At 34.4% G+C, this 14,369-nt stretch overlaps 1 protein-coding gene across 1 annotated transcript; it reads left to right on the forward strand.

The window, feature by feature from the left end:
• Window positions 1-3,520: 3,520 nt before the first annotated feature.
• Window positions 3,521-10,433, forward strand: LOC104105994 (receptor-like serine/threonine-protein kinase SD1-8). Its single transcript, XM_009614443.4, has 7 exons — window positions 3,521-4,993; window positions 8,461-8,619; window positions 8,702-8,892; window positions 8,984-9,194; window positions 9,294-9,531; window positions 9,614-9,764; window positions 9,846-10,433. Exons 1-7 carry the CDS (start codon window positions 3,679-3,681, stop codon window positions 10,155-10,157), a joined length of 2,577 nt encoding a protein of 858 aa, XP_009612738.1. The 5' UTR covers window positions 3,521-3,678; the 3' UTR covers window positions 10,158-10,433.
• The last annotated feature ends 3,936 nt before the right edge of the window (window positions 10,434-14,369 follow it).

Below are 14,369 nucleotides of genomic sequence, written 5' to 3' on the forward strand. Positions count from 1 at the left end.
TTCAAGAAATATTCAAAAAAGAAAGCAATAATTAATTTAATTCGTGTAAAACATTGACAGAAGAGAATAGAGATTCCTAAGCATAAAGAAGGGGAAAAATATTTTTCTTTTTAAAAAGAGAATAAAAGAAAGGGAACAAAAAAATGCCATATAAGAAATAGCAGTGGGAAAAGAATAATAATAATAATAATAATAATAATAATAATAATAATAGACGATCAAGGCAAAGTCAGTAATAGCGTTTTATTTAGAGGAAGATTAATGAATAAAAACGAAAAGATCCCCCCCCCCCCCCCCCCCCCCACACACACATAAGTAAAAATTTCCCCTTTTTCGTTTTAATAATATATGTAGTGGTTTATTTGAGCTCTAACTTTACAAAATGCATGTATATTTGTGATTTCAGTTTTTAGGCATATGCATATATATACTGAAAAAAGTATCTATTCTATCTCCACAAAATTTATAAAAATATTATTTCTACATAAATGGGTGTTTTACAACCGGCGCGAAGCGCTACAAATTTCCTAGTTATTAAATAAATAATAGTCACATATTTCTTTTAACTGTTTACTTATATATACGTCGAGTACTCTAAGGCAATTGATATATCCGCATCTGCTATTGATATATATTGTAATTTGTAGCCCAACTATTACATTGAGAAAGAAAACTTAACATGCATGACGTCTGGGAGTTTTATTATATTCATGAGTTTGACAACATCATGTTAAACATTTTTTTTAAACTAATAGCTTTAAACTTTTTATGGTTAAGTACTTTTTTTACGAGATGAAGATATATACTTTTCCCCCAAATTTCTGCATATTGTCATTTTTCATCGCTCAAAACCTTCGGTCTGGTTGCATCAAACTAGATAGTAGATAGATTTTGAGTCAGATTTCCAGAAATAAAGCTTTAGTTGATTAAGACGGTGTTCAGAAAGAAGAGATCACTTCTTACCAAAATAAAGATATAATATACAACTGATTATGATTTACCATTAGAAAAGTAAAAGTCATTTTCAATTCTACAAGGACTAAATCTTTCCCACAAATTAAGATTAGGAAAGAATGTGAAAACAGTAGAATTGAATTTGGCGTAAGTGACCAATCGAAAAATCTTGAGTGGGAAGGACCAATCTCTAAACTATAAACTAAAGAACGCCAAATCGACATGGCTGGTAAACTAAGAATCAACATCTATACTATTATATTCTCTTTCTTCTATAAAAGAAAAAGTGTGATCAGAGAAAGAATAATAATACAAATTGTAATGCCAACCACGATGAAATTATCTTTTCACTGATAAAGAAAGGAAACGAACTTTTTTATAATTTTCTTTTCTCTTAATTTGTCCGTGTCTGGCTAAATCAAATAAGAAAATAATATATTGGGTGGTAAGTGGTGACTTCTTCTTCACAAAGCACAAACACAAAAAGACGTGGGCCTTCTTGTTACTTTTCCGTCCAAATAAAATGGCAGCTTCAGAGTAGCTGGTTCAAGTATTAATTAACATACTCCTATACAATTTGAGTTTCAACATAAGTTTACATTAAAGTCTAATCAAACTAATTCGAGTACTAGCACTGCAATATAACTAGTCGAAATAGGACAACTGCAAAATAAAATTCAGAAGCACCACAATTTTCTTTTTGAAGTGTTAGAACAACTAGTCTTGTCAAAAGACTATATATAACCCTCTTCTTGATCCTATTTATACCTTTTTCTATTTATTTTAGGTATTCATTAAACAAAACCGGCCTACTGACCTAAGTAAATCGAATTTGCATTGGCTGATCACTTTAAAAAGGGTAAAGCGCCGTCTACTACAGAGACGTGATCATAGTTATACGTTAAATTAAAGTTGTGGATAAGACTTTAGAGGATTAATCCATCCCAATGGATTAATATGTATAGAGTTTGCAGTTACTGGCTGCTATTAGATTAGTGTAGAGTCTTAAATCTTAATCATATATTAACGCTTCGTAACTGGAACGCTAGCTTACTCATAAGTACCGACTTAATATATCAAACTTAACCTACCAACCCATGATTTGTTTCTATAAGAGCTAATCAAACTTTGAAAAGTGGGGTCCCTTCAGTTTTTGCATAGAACCCGTCAATTAAGCATTAATATATCTTGTTCCTTTAGAGAAATATGGAGTCAGAATCGAAAACTTGCCATTTTGCAAAATAAATTATCAATGGGATACGATATTGTAAGCCAGTCAACTACCAATTACTAAATTTCTTCTCTTTGTTCTCGATCAGTCAATTAATATATTATGGTATTTATGACCTCTAACTACTAAAAGTTTGTTGGTATATGGCTAACGTGTTGATTCTAACCTAGAGATCTAAATTTCGGAGATGAGTAGATCTAACAGCCAGCAGGCTAATGAAAATGAGTGTATAAACATCCGTAATTCTTTTAGAGAAATTCTTGCGGCAGACATAATTAGAAGTAGCACAACTTTTTTACTTCCACACTATTATTAAGTATAATCAGAAGATTAGTATGGAGGAGACTTTAATCTGCTGCTCCTCACTAGAATCCCAAGTGTACTAAAGAAAGCGTGTGCACTATATGAGTCCTGAACGAAAGCTTTATACACAGAAATTAAGTAGAGTAGACTAACATTTGACTGATACACGAGTGCTAAGAGAGATGTTGTAAAGTAAGCGAGTAAAGATTGAATGATGAAGGGATAATCGTATTGAATTATTTCCATCATTGTATAAGATGTGTTTTTTTATATATTAACGAGAATTCGAATGTTAATAGGCTTAACCGACTATTTAATCGTGGTCGAAATTCTATATCAAAGACATTGCACAATCCATCGAAGTAGGTGTTACACCAAAGAAGAATCACACCACTCCATCCGTTTTAATTTATAAGTACTAGTTTGACTTAATACGAAATTTAAGAAAAAAAAGAATTTTTTTTAAATTTGTGGTCTTAAAATGTTAAGGATTAAAAACTTTGTAGGGCTATGACATTTATGTGGTTATAAAAACTTCTTGTTAAGAGTAAAAAAGGTAAAATGAAGATTTTAAAGTTAAATTATTTTCAAATTTAAAAATGTGTCATTTATTTTGGTACATACTAAAAAGTAAAGTATTTCATATAATTTGAAATAGAAGGAGTATTATTTTGGAAAGATAGACAAGTTTTACTATAAACATCTTTTATATATACTATTAAATAAAGTATAAAGTATATGATATTACAATTCATAGTATTTTATTTTTTAAATTTAAGATATAATTATGTTCTCAATGAATCTTTTTGGAAATAACATGTACAGTAGCAACGGGACAACAACAATTCTTTGGTTGAATATATATATATATTTTTCACTTTACCCTATCGATAATCATCCCAATTATTTTTTACATTTTTTCAACTTTACAACATGAATTGTGGAATGGTTTTTGTGACCTCTCATTTTCAAGGAAAGACTTTAGTAAGACCCAGGAAAGAATCTTAGTGTAAGTTTTGCGGGTACAAATGAGGGGGATGGGTACCTAAATACCATCTTCCTTCCCTCTTCCTATCAAACACGAACAACAAAAATGTCTCAAATGCCAAGATTGCCGAACATCTCCCACTTATCCTAATGTCCTCAATTACCCACCAAAACAAAAGAATAACCCATCTTTTGATTCAACAATGAGAAACATTAACACCAAAGAATACTACTCCTACTACTTTCACCAATTTTCGCTCTTCCTTCTGATTTCTCAATTTTTTGTTCCAATTCTTGCCATACCCACTGATACAATCACCCCAACACAGCCTTTAACCAAAGACCAAACCTTAGTATCTTCCGGACAACTCTTTGAATTAGGCTTTTTCAATCCAGGCGGTGTCAATTCAGACAAATGGTATGTCGGAATTTGGTACAAAGAACCACAAGACAGGACTTTTGTCTGGGTTGCAAACAGAGCCAACCCCCTTTCAAACTCACCTACCTCTGTCCTAAAACTCACCGAAAATGGCACCCTTCTTCTCATCGACGGTCAAACTAGGAACTCCGTCTGGTCTTCCGATCAAACTCCGGCAAACAACGCAGTAGCTCAACTCCTAGACTCCGGGAACTTTGTCGTTCGACCAGAAAACGATGAAACAGAACAGAATTACACGTGGCAGAGCTTTGATTATCCAACGGACACTTTATTACCTGGGATGAAACTTGGGTGGGACTCAAAAAGTGGGTTAAACAGAAACATAACATCATGGAAAACAGCAACTGATCCAGCTCCTGGAGATTTCACTTTCAAGATCAACACAAATGGATTACCAGAAGTTTTCTTAACAAATAAACAAGAAATTGTCTACAGGAGTGGTGCTTGGAATGGACTTAGATTCAGTGGGGTACCGGAAATGAAACCTACTGAGATTATTTCATTCGAATTTCAGTTCACATCAGATGAAATATATTACATGTTTGAGTTACATAACAAGACATTGTATTCTAGGTTGGTGGTGAATCATAACGTGCTTGAAAGATACATGTGGATTCCGACAAACAGTATATGGAATAGATTTTGGTATGCTCCGAAAGATCAATGTGATGGTTATACAGAGTGTGGGATGTCTGGAATTTGCGATACAAATCTTTCACCGGTTTGTAAATGTATGGTAGGATTTAAGCCTAAGAATCAAGTGGCATGGGATTTGAGAGATGGGTCTGATGGATGTGTGAGATTTCATAAATTGGATTGTGAAACTGATAGTTTTAATATATTGAGGAACATGAAATTGCCAGATACAACGAGCTCTTTTGTGGATAAAAACATGAATTTGGATGAATGTGAAGCTATGTGTCGGAAAAATTGTTCTTGCACGGCGTATACTAACTCAAATATTAGTGGAAGCGGGTCGGGTTGTGTGATTTGGAGCACCGAACTTATTGACATGCGGCAGTATGCGGCGGCGGAAGGTGGCCAAGTTCTCTACGTTAGGGTGGCTTCTTCTGACGCAGGTATGATCCCATTTTTCTACGACCTCGTCTAATTTGGATGTTTCTAGTTTCCAATTTCATGTTTTGTTAATTACAACATTTTAACTCAGATAAAGAGGAGTATTACGATAGAGTGACAATCAGAGTAAGAAAATCATAGTACAACAGATTTTCTCGTATTAAAAAGAATTTGTACAATCAATTTTAAGTAATTTAGGATTAACAATTTATTATTAGTTAATCTATGATCCTCTCTGTGGGAGGATCAAATATTGGATGATGGGGACGAGTTGAGTCGACTCGGTTAGCACCGGTGGGTTAGTGAATAGTTGACTGGTGGAAATTTGAAAATTTTCATTTATTTATTTGTTTTTTTTAATAATAATAATTCAAAAAAGTAATAATTCAAAGCGAAAATTAACATAAAAAGGGTAATGAAATTTTAGGAAAACTTTTGTGAAAGTTTGAAACTTTTGTAAAAGTTTGGAAAGTATTTCTATGATTGGAAATATGCAACTGTTAAGTTAATAGTATAGAAATTTTAATTTCACGCAAAAGATTATTTATTTATTTATTTATTTATTTGTTTGTTCATTCATTTGGCAAACTTGTTGTTCTCCATATTATTCCCACTATACATATCTTTTTTCTTTTGAATCTACCTTTTACATCCTAAACTGACAAACTTTCAATTTAAAGTCGCGTTAACAAGTTTGATCAAATTTATTTGTCCGAAATTGTTTGCTCTTTAAGAACCATTTCGTGAATAAGAAAAAAACGTATAGCAGTTATAATTTAACTTTTATCCGATCGAGTTCAGAAGCTGATCAAATTAGCCCATGATCAAAGAAGAGATGGACTGCAATAATTAGATGAAATTTTATAAAAATATATTACCTTATTGTTTGTTCATTTGGGAGGTAATAATTTTTTACTATTCCCTCCCCACCAAGAACTTCATGCAGAAAATAAATTAAGGATTTTATTTTAAACAATAGGTATAGTTGTCTGCTGTGCTTGGTTCCCTTTCTTGTTACCTACTTTAGGAGATCTAAAATTTATATAATCAACTAGATTCAAAAAATAAATAAATAAATAATAGCCTGTTTGAAGTTCGTTTCTAATTCATGTAATTGCTTGTTATCAATACAACCTTTGAAAAACCAAGAAGGTAATATATTGATTATTGAGTACATTAACTCCTGAAAAAGACTCATAAACAACCAACTTTCAAAGCTATTGGCTATATATTCTTAGTGGTGTGCACGTTTTACATCTAATAATTTTCTTTTTTTTCCCCCCTCTTTGCGTGTTCTACTTTGAAAACGAAAAGAATAAAAATCCAACCATATTTAACAACCCTATCTTCAAATTGCTTTCAATAGGGACCTACTTATATTAATCTACTATTTGGACTTTCTTTTTCTCATTTGATTAGATAGGGATGGTTAGTATTTGAAGAATATGTTAGACAGTCATGCATCTCAAGGCTCTAAAAGTAATCGCCACCCAATTTCTAATCTCCTACTTAGATATTTGTACAAATAATGTTGATCTATTATTACAATTCAGTTTTGAAATGTTTGAGACTGAAATTATGGTGACTTTAAGAATTTACTCACTATAAAGGAAAATCTTTTGTGAAGTAAGATCGGATGACAAACCTTAATAAAAGGGTGTTTCCGCCACTAATTTTGTAAATGTTCCTTCCTTCTACTAATATTTTCTTTTTCCACACAGTTCAAAAGTGACCAAAATTTGCATTAGCTTTTTCTTTTATACCTTCTTCTTAAATGGGTGCATGACATACTGAAATAGTAAAATATAATCCTCCCCTTTTCTTTTTTGCTTTCATTTTGCCTTTTGGATTCATAAACTTTTAAATTTTGGTGGGAAATAAGTTTATTTATATCTAATTATTTTCCATTAATTGGTCCACATAAAGTGGGCCCTACGCTACTAAGCCCTGCCTATTAATTAAAAGTTTAAAATAAAACGGTGAAGAAGCAAATTCCTGGACGGTATGATGGGCCCCATACATTTACCATAGTTTCGGCTCCATTCTCCAATGTTACATGGCCGACGATTTTGACTTAGTTTAGTTCCCTTTGGGCCAGCCCAGTTGCTTTTCATTTTTCTTTTTAAAGAAAGAAGAATCAGAATCATATGTTTCCTAGTGTAATACAAAAAAATTGATTTTACTAGCAGCAATAATTCGTGGAGCCTACTGAATACCAAGTCCTTATTGACTAAAGACTACTTAAATTGACCGAGAAAATGTCGTGGATGGATGTTAATATTTTACTGTCCTAGTAGATAATTGAATAATAATTTCGTTTTGTTAAAAAGATAAAGTGAATTGATGGAAAAAGGAAAGAAGAAATGAGACAGTGACCATAAATATCACTTTTACTCTATCGCTAGACTTGGTTAGTGTTTGGACAAAATTTGGTTGAATTTGAAAAATAATTTTGGAAGTTAAAGTTGTGTTTGGACATGCATTTTACTTGAAAGAAATTAAAAAAAATTTCACCCAATACTGGCCCAAACTAATATTTGGAACTTGACAAATTTTCTTTAATTTTTTTTTTTTTAAAAACTGATCTAATTTTATGAACAAATAATATTTTTAATTATGTCCAAACGGGAGCAGTGCCGAAAAATACGAATAATTTTTTCCTTATAAACAAGAAGAAATAAGAGGTTCTGGAGTGGGGCTCTGGAGAGTTTTCTTGGACCACTCTGGGTCAGTGGCTGAGCCACTTACACAGGAAGCGGTGTCAAATGACACCCCTTTATAGAAAAAATATAGGGTGATAATTTTTTTTTATTATATATATATATATATATATATATATATATATATATATATATATATATAGACTCCCTTTAATTTCCTGGTATATTCTTTTATATATTTTGACACTCCTCTGGTATATTCTTTTATATATTTTGACACTCCTTAAGTAAAATTTTGGCTCCGCCGCTCCTCTGAGTTTGGTGACGCGTGATACTTTCCTTTCTTATCAATGAGATGAGACATGCTTTACACATGGCTTTGAAAATATGCACTTTCATTTTCATGTAAAAGTTGATGTTCAATTTCGTTTTCGGTTTCCATTGTTTCTATCTGAATAAAAATCCATTGAGTTATGTTGTGGACACATGCACCTGTGTGATGTAGTTTTGAGAAATTGTGTCATATTTTTAAGATTACGCAAACCTTCTTTGTTGTTATCTATACCACTAAAATATTTGTTAACATCATTTGAACAGTAGTCTTTTAAACTCAAACACTTGCCATTGTCTGATTTTGTTTAATTATTTATAAAATGAAGTATAACATTGTACTGTAACTTACTGAAGGAAATGTGATTTCTGTGAAGCTATAGGTTTTCAAACAGAACAAAAATGATTCTTTGATTATACCACAAAGTTCTTGGAAAAATCAATTAAGCTGCATTTAACTTGGAAAGTTTTTATTTCAGCTGAAAGTGGAGGTGTGGGATCAAGCAAGACAAAGAGAGTTGTAATAGCTGCTGGGATTACAGTTGGTATAGCTATTGTGCTATTCGGAGTAATACTCTACTTCTTATCAAAGAGAAGAAAATATCAAGGTTCAATACGAACTAAGTCTGAAAACAAAGGTATTGGAGACCATAATATGTCATAATTAATAAGATTGTCTAATATGAAATGCTAATGAATGTTTCTTATGATTCAAACCAGGCATTAGTGAAAGAAGTCAAGAACTTCTAGTGAATGCAGCTATCATTCCAAGTAAAAGAGAGTTTTCTGGCGAAACAGCAACGGAAGAGTTTGAATTGCCATTATTTGATTTCAGCACCCTAGCTATGGCTACAGAAAATTTCTCCCATGCAACTAAGTTAGGCCAAGGTGGTTTTGGTTGTGTTTATAAGGTAAATGCTCAGTTATATGTAACCATACTGGTATAATAAAGAAAAAAGATGATCAAGGAACTCAATAAGATTTTTTTTAATTTTTTATCAGGGAATTCTGGTTGAAGGTCAAGAAATAGCAGTTAAAAGGCTCTCAAAGAATTCGGGCCAAGGAGTAGAGGAATTTAAGAATGAGCTAAGATTGATTGCTAGGCTACAGCACAGGAATCTGGTCCGGCTTCTTGGCTGTTGTGTTGATATGGAAGAAAAGATGCTGATCTATGAATACCTGGAAAATAAAAGTTTAGATTCAATTTTGTTCAGTAAGTATCTTTTTGTTATATTGTTGTCATGAGAGTAGTGATTCACATAATTCTCTGGCTTATGTAATTTGTGACTCACATTACAAATATGCTCATCAGATAAACAGAAATGCCTACTGCTGGACTGGCAAATGCGGTTCAATATTATTTGTGGGATTGCTCGGGGGCTTCTATACCTTCACCAAGATTCAAGATTTAGGATTATCCATAGAGACCTTAAAGCAAGCAATATTCTCCTAGATAAGGATTTGACCCCCAAAATATCAGATTTTGGCATGGCAAGAATTTTTGGCGGAGATGAGACTGAAGGAAATACAAAGAGAGTAGTTGGAACCTAGTAAGCACACAACATATAATTTCTTCACACCATTCGTAGAATCCTTAAAAACTGCTTCTAATCCATTTCTCTTTTAATGCAGTGGTTACATGTCTCCAGAATATGCGATGGATGGCCTCTTCTCTGTTAAATCTGATGTTTTCAGCTTTGGGGTTTTGGTGCTAGAAATAGTTACCGGGAAGAAGAATAGAGGATTCTATTATCAAAATAACCAACTCAACCTTCTTGGACATGTAAGTTCACCAATCATATGTTAGCTTCATTCTTGGCAATGCGTTTATCATTTCTGATAAAGAAAGTAATTTATTCTGCAGGCGTGGAAACTATGGAAAGAAGGGAGAGGATCAGAGCTACTGGATCCATCTGTTGGAGAAACGTTTTCTCCGTGTGAAGTAATGAGATGCATACAAGTTGGACTGTTGTGTGTCCAGGAGCAAGCAGAAGATAGACCAAAAATGGCTACTGTGGTTTTGATGTTAGGCAGCGAAAGCGCATCACTTCCTCAGCCTAAAACCCCAGGATTTTGCCTTGGCAGAAGACCGGTTGATTCTGATTCACATTCAACTAATTATGAAGAAACTTGCACTGTCAATCAAGTTACAGTTACCATGATAGATGGCCGATAGTTGATGTTGTCTTCCTCAAAAGTGTATATTACTACAAGAGGTTCACAATTTTCTCTTGTACACTTCCTCTCTTTTTTGTTTTTGGTTAAGTCTTGTGGAAGCTAAAGAGTATTAGGTATTCTTTCTCATTACATACAATTGTGATCTCAGAAAGCTAGCTGCGTTTTTCCATCATCTATGTAAAAGTCTAATCATTCCTATCCCATATCTCTGAAGTTCACTGTAAATTACTGTGCCATCATTGATGTGATTCAGAGGGAATAGTTTGTGTTTTCATCTTCGCTGTAAGTTTTATCTCCCTGCTATTACATCCCTCTTAACAACACGGTTCTTCTTTCCACACGGTTGCGATGAAGATAGCAGCATCTACATTATGACCTATTGCACTGTAACATTGTGATGATTGTTCTAAAACGTGCAAACCTCCAATAAAAGAAAAGACCTCAAGAAGTAACAAAATACAAAAGGCCAGTTGACTTCAAGTTCAGCTAAAAGGATGTCATAATGATTTGTGTAGCAAATCTGGTCTTTTTGTTGGACTCAGGCCCAACACTTGCTCATACCACTGAATGAGTTTTGTATTTACTCAACTAAAGTATAAAATGCATTCTTAGTTATATAGAACTGAGTCTTACAAATCACTTAAACATGTCTTAGGTACCTGATATCAAAAGAGGCCTCATATTTTATCATTTTGAAAGATGTAGACAATTTCAGTCTTAGAATTATTTTTCGGTTTCTCTTTCGAAGATTAAGTGTTGGCCCAAGTAAAGGATAATTTTGAAGATTGACAAAGAAACTCAGGGATGAACTAGGTCCATCACTGGTAGGCATAGACATGGGCAGATTCAAAGCACGTGAGATGCACATGCAGGAGATAAACGAAATCTGGCATAATAATAGATATCTCCTAATTGAAAAGATTGCATAATTGATAAAGAGAAGGACTCCTTACTCAACGAAAACATTATCCAAGATAAGGAAGGAGTTAGGAGTTGAGATTAACTAGAACTCTTCCACCAAGGAAGAGTAGCATTAGAACTCTAGTTGTTTTCTACTCTACTAACTCTATAAATCGCAGGATGTTCTCATTCTACACGTGACACATAAAAGCAGAAGTTAAACGTGAATTGAGAGCAAAATAGCAAAGTATTTTGCAAGCAGTTCGTGCGTGATTCAAGTGTGCGAACCTGAAGCTACATGAACCAGATAGAAGAACTAGCTCCAAGTGTCCGTCTTTTATTCTAGTTCAATTGTAGTAGGTGTTTTCATATTGTACCTTTCAGCTTTATCTAGAGGCAATTGTAATAGGTACTCAGAGTATTCAAGTTAGAGTTAACTTGAAGTTATCACAGCAGTTAGAGGCTGGTTGCCACAACGGGATTAGAGTTAATCCTAGGTTTACAAAAGTATTTTGTAAATGCAGTTTTTGGCTTAGTGATTTAGTGGAGAGTTTGGGAAAATCCTACTGGGAAGTAGGTCGTGATTTTTTCACCTTTTGAGCCAGGTATTTTCCACGTAAAATACTTGTGTTCTTTAAATTCTGCATTTATTATTCCGTAACAATAGTATAAGGAACACATAGAAGAACCAGGTACTTCTATAATCTGTGCACGCGAAAAATTGGACACCACACAAATCCCCCCCTCCCCCCTCCCTCTCGTGTGATATTGAAGTTAAAACATCATTAAGGTCCTGGGAATGATGGTAACACAAGTTGTAGTAAATTCAGTACTAAAATTGGAGTACAGAGTGGACCATAATGGTAAAGCTCAAAAGATTATTGTAATCTAATATGGTATGTAGTGGACCTCATTGAAATTGTTATTCTCAAATTCCAGATTTTCACCCCAATCTCCACACACATGACTCATGACTGGCTATTGATAAATTGGACACCACACAAATCACCCCCCTCTTGTGTGGTATTGAAGTTAAAACATCAATTGGTATCAGAGCAGGTTATCCTTTAAGAGGTTAACACCTTAGGAGAAGATCAAGATGAGTGCACCACCTGGAAACTGGGAAGGGCAATCCACTGCTAGGCCACCACTCTTCAATGGCCAGTACTACTCCTAGTGGAAAAACAGAATGAGAGACCACATAATAGGAGAAGACTATGAGCTATGGGACATTGTCACAGATGGTCCATTGACTACCATGAAGATAAATGCCGAAGGAGAAGAGGTGCCAAAAACAAGAGCTGACTGCACTGCTGACGACTCGAGGAAATGGGAGAAGAATGCTAAGGCCAAGAAATGGCTCGTGTGTGGACTTGGTCCAGACGAGTATAACAGAATTCAAAGCTGTACTACTGCTAAGGAAATTTGGGACACTTTACAAGTGGCTCATGAAGGAACACCTAAGTTGAAGAGGTCCAGAGGAACGTTACTATATTCTCAATATGAGAATTTCACTATGAAGAAAGGAGAAACCATCCAAGAGATGTATACAAGGTTCACCATACTAACAAATGAACTTAAGTCTCTTGGAAGGGTTATTCTTGAAGAAGACAAAGTTGAGAAGATTTTGACAAGGGTTCTGCCAGTCTCATGGGAGAGCAAAATCACTGCTATTCAGGAATCAAAGAACTTTGCCACTCTTAGGTTGGATGAGCTAATTGGAAATCTCATTGCTTATGAACTTAGAAGGCAACCCATGAAGATGGATGCACCCAAGAAGGAAATGAGCCTGGCACTCAGAATCACTGAAGGTTCTGATCTAGAAGATGATGAAATGGCTATGATCACAAAGGACTTCAAGAAATACCTAATGAGAGGAAAGGGTTCTTCAAGAAGTGGAGACTACAACAAACCAATGGTTCCTGAAAAACAGACTAATGAGGGCTGCTACAAGTGTGGGAAGACTGATCACCACATCAAAAACTCTCTCAATGGGAAATTGAATGGAAGAAGGAAAGAGCTGAACGAAGAAACAGAAAGAAGGAACAGGTTCATCCCAAGAAGAACAAAGGATCAACAAAGGCTATGGTTGCTGCTTGGGGATAAAGCTCAGATGAGGACTCAGATGATGAAGATGAAGATGAACAAGCACGTATGGCAATTGGAGAATCCGATGAGGAATCTGAAGTAAGTATAATCCATCTAAAAGACAAGATTAAGTTTTTGTCTAAAGAAAGGCTATCTGAGTTACTTCTAGATTTCATTGATGAATCTGAGGATATAAACAATGAAAAGAAATAACTGTCTAAGGAATGTGTGATTTTAAAAGCAAAGTGTAAGAACCTGGAACTTAGAGTTAGTGAGACTGTAAGTGAAAATACTGCACTAACGAACCAGGTTAATGCATTTGAATCAAATGTCCTAGAACTTAGATCTGAAAACTTAAAACTAAAATTAGGAACAAGTAAGAAGACAGCTGATTGCACACAACTCACTCTAGAAGAAAATGTAGGTAAACTAAAAGATGAGTTGTATAAGAAGGATGAGCAGGTAAGAATTTTGACAGAGGATCGAGGCAAGGTCAAGCATGAACTAGACAGAACTTGTAAATGGAACAGGTCCTCCGATGCACTGTCATGGCTACATGAACATCACAGTAGTAATAGAAGAGGAATTGGCTTTGGGAATTTGCCACCTAAATGGGATCCCAAAAGCAAGTATCTCACATTTCCTGAGAACAAAATTTGCACACACTATGGTAAGACTGGTCACTATAAAAGTGAATGCACTGCAAAAGAAAAGGCTAGTCAAAAGAATAAAACGTTTGTTCAAGGGAAAAATAGGCTTCCAGGTTGGGCTAAAAAGAATTTGATTCATCCTTTTGCCTATAGAAAGGGACCCAAACTAGTTTGGGTTCCTAAGACTAACCCTTGATTTCCTTTTGCAGGTCCAAGTGAAGGGGAGCAGCCAAATATGGTACATGGATAGTGGCTGCTCAAAGCACATGACAGGAAGCAAGAACCAGTTCCTTTCACTTGAGGACCTCAAATGAGGTAATGTCTCCTTTGAAAATGGGAAGAAAAGTGAAATCATTGGGGTTGGTAAGATAGGTAAGACTGACTCTCACTCGATTGAGAATGTCTATTTGATAAACGACCTAAAATACAGTCTAATTAGTGTATCACAACTGTGTGATAGAGGTAACTTGGTAGCATTCACCTCTACAAAATGCTTTGTGATTAATCTTACCACTAACAAGATTGTTTTGCAGGGAAAATGAGTGAACAATATATATATTGTACATCTGTCC

Source organism: Nicotiana tomentosiformis, chromosome 2 (assembly GCF_000390325.3).
Source record: "Nicotiana tomentosiformis chromosome 2, ASM39032v3, whole genome shotgun sequence".
In the NCBI taxonomy this organism is placed as follows: Eukaryota; Viridiplantae; Streptophyta; class Magnoliopsida; order Solanales; family Solanaceae; genus Nicotiana; species Nicotiana tomentosiformis.

What these genes read in the sequence shown, in the direction of transcription:
- LOC104105994 (XM_009614443.4), top strand. Translation starts at nt 3,679, where the DNA reads ATGAGAAACATTAACACCAAAGAATACTACTCCTACTACTTTCACCAA. An exon ending in GTTTTGGTTGTGTTTATAAG is followed by an intron (nt 8,893 to 8,983) that starts GTAAATGCTCAG and finishes ATTTTTTATCAG; the next exon opens with GGAATTCTGGTTGAAGGTCA. An exon ending in TTTAGATTCAATTTTGTTCA is followed by an intron (nt 9,195 to 9,293) that starts GTAAGTATCTTT and finishes TATGCTCATCAG; the next exon opens with ATAAACAGAAATGCCTACTG.